This window comes from Etheostoma spectabile, chromosome 9 (genome assembly GCF_008692095.1).
Source record: "Etheostoma spectabile isolate EspeVRDwgs_2016 chromosome 9, UIUC_Espe_1.0, whole genome shotgun sequence".
NCBI classification, from domain to species: domain Eukaryota; kingdom Metazoa; phylum Chordata; class Actinopteri; order Perciformes; family Percidae; genus Etheostoma; species Etheostoma spectabile.
This window is the reverse complement of record NC_045741.1, coordinates 10867350-10873340: the sequence shown is the minus strand read 5'-3', so window position 1 is coordinate 10873340 and position 5991 is coordinate 10867350. Positions and strand designations below refer to the sequence as shown.

General features: G+C 39.9%; 1 protein-coding gene across 3 annotated transcripts in view; it reads left to right on the top strand.

The window, feature by feature from the left end:
- The window catches only part of LOC116695823 (contactin-associated protein-like 4), a 91486-nt gene that overhangs the window by 56183 nt on the left and 29312 nt on the right, over nt 1-5991 (top strand). For all 3 annotated transcript variants that reach the window (XR_004333563.1, XM_032526307.1, XM_032526306.1), the window contains exon 11: nt 4338-4444. Coding sequence is in view for 2 of the 3 variants with exons in the window: in XM_032526307.1 (XP_032382198.1) it covers nt 4338-4444 (107 nt within the window). In the remaining variant the exon portion in view is untranslated. The remainder of the gene's footprint in view (nt 1-4337; nt 4445-5991) is intronic.

The window sequence follows — 5991 nt, the reverse complement described above, 5'->3', positions numbered from 1 at the left end:
AAAAGATAAAAAACATCGTGGAGAAGGACACAAGAACTGAAAAGATGAACGCTTTGACATTTTGGCAAAAATACACTTTATTTTTTTTTACACTTTTACAATTGCTTTCTAAAGTTTCTTTCTTAGATAAATTAATGTAAATGTCTAAATAAATCATCAAAGAGTGACACCACTCTCATCATCATCTGTCAATTAAAATGAAGCTAGGATTTGCCTAGCTTAGCGTAAAGACTGTAAACAAGGAAAACAGCACCTTTAAAGCTTAGAAACTGAGGTATAAAAAAGACAAATTGTGGTTTTCCAGTATATTCTGTGCCAGAGTATTTCTTGGGCTAGGCGCAGTGGCTGGCTACCGTGATGTTGCCAGGTTGGAGTACAGTATGCATTAAACAAACTTTCTTTTGTCCTTGCATTGGCATGGGTTAAAGAAATTACCACGCTCGAAGACAGGGCTGAACGTTTGCCACCTTAGAGATGGGTACAAAACAATAAATCATATGAATGACATATAGACATACACATCTTCGGATATTCTCTTCCTTATGGCATTCATTGTGTGCATTTGGCTGTGCATACAAAAAGTAACGGAAGTGGTTGTGTAAAGAATGGATAAAACAAGAAAGGTTGCTTGTCGGATAATTACAAAAATTGTTGGGCAGCTCCAAAATCTGACGTGGGAAATGTGTCGAGGGAGGGAGTTTTAGACTTTGTTAGAACAAGCACTTTGTTTGAAGCATACCGACACATTTAGGAACCACTTGCTTTTCAAAGCGAGGAATCTCTGAACTTACTACTCCCTCCTACCGACCTCTATCCTCACTGTGTGTGTGTGTGTGTGTGTGTGTGTGTGTGTGTGTGTGCGCATGCGTGTGTGTCTGTGTGCTTTGAAACAAGATAGATGAAACTGGCTGAAGGCAGTAATTCTGACCTCTTTGCTTCTGTCAGGTTCCTGACAACTTAATAATACACCTTGTCAAAACACACACACACACACATACACACACACACATACACATACACACACACGCACACCACATACATTCATATATAAAAAAAAACACAGGTCACCAAGAGGTCCAGCCTTCTTGTTTTGTTTGACTGTCTGTGTGTCTGTCTGACTGTCAGAGAATTCATGACATGTTTTTTGCTCCCTGTGACCAGAGAATCAAACATACCCGCATCTTACACTTCAGTGTGTTTGTGTGTGTGTGTGTGTGTGTGTGTGTGTGTGTGTGTGTGTGCGTGTGTGTGCAATGTGGCAGCTTACCCAGGAGGGTGCAGAGTGGACTGAAAGCATTAAAATACATACCTTTCCTCTCTCTTTCTCTATCTCTTTCACACTGTTCAGCAGACAGCAGTTATTTGAAGTCTTTGTAGGACATCCCAGTCTACCTGTCCAGTAATAGTGTGTATATCGGGGCTGAGCTGTTGTGGTTTAGCCAGAGGCAGTAATAGAAACCAGGGGAGATTGGATGCAAGCCCTGTGATCCAAGCTACATTCTAGGACACTGTCACACCACACTAGAAACTTTTAGATAAGCCACAAAGTCTTTTCACTCCAGTTAATCCAGGAGTCCTGTGATCTCAGCTGTGGTGCAGAATGCTGTCGCATTGCATTGCAAATTGTTAGTCAAGCTAGAAGCCCTCCAGAGATTTATAGAGGACAAAGTGTTTGCAAAACTCAAAACATTCTAGCCCTGAAAAGATTCATAGTAGATTTGGTAATACGGGCTAAAAAGACCCAGGCTTGTGTTTCTGAACCTCTGTAATTTTCTCTCTCTGTGATCCTGTTTGAGGCTGCATGCGCCGGTACTCTGCCAACAGCAAACTGGATCTTGAGACAATGACAAAAAACTCCACCAACGCTGCAGAAAAGAGTGGCCGCCTGTGACCGCAGATGGTTCTTGCCAAGCCAAGTTCCATTTCCCCAACTTTTGCTGAGTGCAGTGGGAGTAGGGACAAAGTGGATGATGAAAAATTCAGCAAAATAGGTGCATGCACAGATACAGTATTCGTCTCTTTCTGTCTTACAATGAAGATAATGAAGATAAAGTATTTTCTCTGGGCGTTGATTCTGGAGTCTGATAAGAAGTGGCCTGATGGTAAATTGTGGTATTTGTACCCATGGCTGTCAAGGGCTCAGCCTATAGGGCACACACTCTACTGGCTGAGCTAGAGGTAGGTCATGTTGATGATTGGTCATATTAAAATGAAAGTGATTGTTGAACAAATTTAAAACAATCATGTTCTTAGTTTTTTTTCTCCATTTTAATCAGGACAGATCTGTAGAATTGTACGATTAGTTGAACTTGTTTGCTTTCTCGCTAAGAGTTAGTTGCAGAGATTCATACCACTCTCATGTCTCAACAATTTCTTTGACATTTAAAAAAACATTGTTGTCTATTGTGTTTAGACTTGGCTTTAAAAAGAAACACTTAGAAAACAAACCATAAGAAAATTCTATAAGACAGGATAGGTAATCAGAAAACTTTCAGAATTGGGGGGGAAGTGGGATAATTGATTAGGCATTGGCTATAACCGGAACAATGTTTCCGTCATGTTTCATTCTAATGATCGCAGCTCTTGTTTATAAAGACCAAGGTAAGAAAGCAGTTTATCCATTGCTATTGACTGCCATGATTCCAACCAGTATCATTTTTTTTAACTACAATGTCAAAGCACACCGCCTTTGGTCCAGTCGCTCTCTGGCTACCCACGACCTCATTTCCTCAGGTTCACTGTCCAAATCTCCAGTCACTGCCTCATCTCACTGCTGCTCACTTAATCTTTCTTTCACTCCATCACCCTCAGCCCTCTGTCTCACCTCTTCCTCCCCACCTCTTTCCCCTTCCATCCTACCCCATACATGCTGCCTATTCCCTACATCCTCTGCTTTCTTTTATCATTTTGGAGCTATTGCTTTGCTCTAGGTAGAGTATATTTATGGCCCTCTTGTACTTGTATCTTTGTGAGAACCATAGGAGTTTTAGAACTTGAGAGAGGGGACATTTTGATTGAGGTTAAGGTAAGGATTGGGTATAGGAATAGAGTTATGGTGGTAATTTAGGGCAAGTCAATAAGGATACTAACAAGTGTAGAAGTGCAAGCATGTACAATATGTATGTGATTGTGTGTGGTGACAACACATTAGTGTTATAATTAATGTTTGCTAACATGGAAGGTTAAAGGAATTACACTTGAACCCAGACTGCTTGCTGAGCAACAAAATGTATTCTCTGTCTGTGTTTAATGAGTGTAGACTATGTTGAATGGACCAGTATGTTTCCACTGGTGTAGAATTGACTGTATTTTTTGGCTCACCCAGTTATATTGTGTGTTTAATTAACAGTCAAACTCTGCTGGAATTGTACATTCAGGTGAGATTGTATAGATTGGAAAAACCCATTCTTCACATTGGATGTTAGAATCCCTGTTAATGCAGTGCTATTGTGGGTTGTGGATTCTGCCCATGTGACTGCAAATTACAAATTGGCTTATTAGCACTAGAGTTGATTAAATTGCACTTGGTCCTGGCTAAATACATTTTTAATGTAATAGGCCCTTAACAGCAAATTACATCCCCTCACCTCTGAAAGCACCACTTCAACCACAAATGCATCATATGGGAAACACTATGGGCATCATTCACTGGATGGACAGGTTAATTGTTGTTAGGGGGGCGTTTTGAAATCTCTAACACAGAAAAGCATGGGATTACCCTTTTAGCAAGCAGTAGCCTGTCAGTAAATTGGACACTATACAAACTCTGTGTGCAGCCAAACAATCACAGATCTTGTGGAGACTCCACTGTCGAGGTGTAAATACCTGACTCAGTGTAAACATTCACAGTATAGGAAACATATAAGCAATATAAGCAATCCAGCAGAGAGTGATTGGCCAAAAAGTTGATGCCTAAGCAAAATAATAAAAAGGCAGAAATTAATTATTTTAAAAAACAGTATCTCATAGATTCCACTTTTTGTAAAATAAAAAGAAGTTACTTTAATGGCCCCAAAACGTAAATAAATAATAAATTGCGACTTTGTTTTTTGGGGGACAGGGATTGGCAGTTTAAGAGTTTATTCTCTGGCTGAATGTTAGGTAACATACTAACAAAGGCATGTTTTAACTCAGCTTCCTCTCAGAATGTGCACCACTTTACATGGAAATAAAGACTTATGAACTTTTGTTTTAGGACTGCTTTTATTCAAGTCTCTCCTACGGACCAGAACAGGCTGGTGTGCTGATGGCCTTGAGAAGATTTCTTTTTGAGAACGTTTTACAGAAACTAAGGTTCTCTCTCCCTCCCTCTATCTCTGTCTCTGTCTTTCTCCCAGGTGCTCCCCCAGTCACTGTAAACATGGAGGTAGATGTACTCAGTCATGGAGCACCTTCCATTGTAACTGCTCCAACAGCGGCTACAGAGGAGCCACCTGCCACAGCTGTAAGCAACCAGGGCATTTGCCCGTCTAAAATGTTTGAAGTCTAAATTATAATGATGTAATATGATGTGAATAGAGGTTGTTCTTATTAAAGTGTTGAAATGTGGTCAGTACTTTTGATGGCTCTATTCTATTCTAAAGACAAAGTATCACCTTAAAAAGTTATTATAATGAATGTGTTGCCAAACAGTTAGCTACTTTAGAAGATAAAGAAACTTTAATGTTAATGTTCATTTTAAGTCGTGTTTTTGGACGCCAAGTGAACAGAAATTCTACAATATTCACTTTTCTATAACTCTTTTTGAGACTCCTAGAGAGATCTATATCTGGCTCTTTAGTTGCTAAATGCTCATCCATGTTCACCCATTAGTAGTTACAGTAACATTGTCTGTCTGTTGTTTGGTGATGGCCGCATAGTGTACGATGGCTTTTTCTGTTTGTAACATGAAGAGTAAACTAGTCAATATCCACAACGTTCCACTTTTGGGATTGGCGTGAAGCGCCTGGCACAGGTGTGTTTAGGGTGTGTCCAAATCCACTTTTGCTAGTTTGACGGAGGAAAAAAAAGTCTGTGCGCCAGGCTCATGGTTAAAAAGGGTTGCACTTGGTGTCCTCATTAATTCATAGGTATGTTTTGTGAATAATCTGCAATTAACCAATCAGAGTGTCACCGCCCATTCCCTTTCAAAGCCAGGCGCGTTTGTACCTTGGCACATTGCTATTATGATGGCGGATTTGCACTGTGATATTTTTATTTTTAATCTTTTGCATTTGTGTATGCTGCTGTGCTTCCTTGTGTGTGTCTAACACGCACTGTGCACGAGCCTAGGCACATTTTACTAATGCACCATTAAAATAACAATGAAATGCTGCGCTATTGACTTCAGACCAGGTTTTTGTTGGTCAATGGCACCATCACTGCATTCTGCTACCCCAAGATAGCAATACGCCAAGAATTCAGTTGAACACACCTTGCTGTAAGACACCCATGGGCGCAAAGATGGGTGCAGGTGCATTTGCTATTTAAACGAAGTGGGCGCTGCACAGGAAAATTAAACTAGCAAAGACACTTGCCTCGGTCTTTGCGCCCCGCTGCACCAGGTGCAAGATAGCCCATTATCTTTCAGCTTATTCTCTCTTTACAACATTTGAATTTGAATTGAACTATTGAATATTGAATATTGAACAATCATCTAACAAACTGTAAATGAACCATAGATTAATAGAGAACAGGATTGATGCATAATTCTAGACATGTTTTCATTGCTTCTGCTTTACTTAATAACAGAAAGAATCCAAGTCCCCTAACGCTCAGTTTCCTTTTGTGTTTCAGAACTTTAATTAGCACTGTTCAATGAGCAATAGACTAAACAGATTGTTGCTGCTTTATTATAGTGAGTGAATTAGCGTTCCATTTAATTTTAAAGTCTTAAAAGGCTGTTATTGTTGGATTTCTGACACCTGCAGATGGCCCACTATAACTTATTTTATTTGTTCACTGTGTGCTTATATTTGTGTGTGTGTGTGTGTGTGTGTGTGTGTGTGTGTG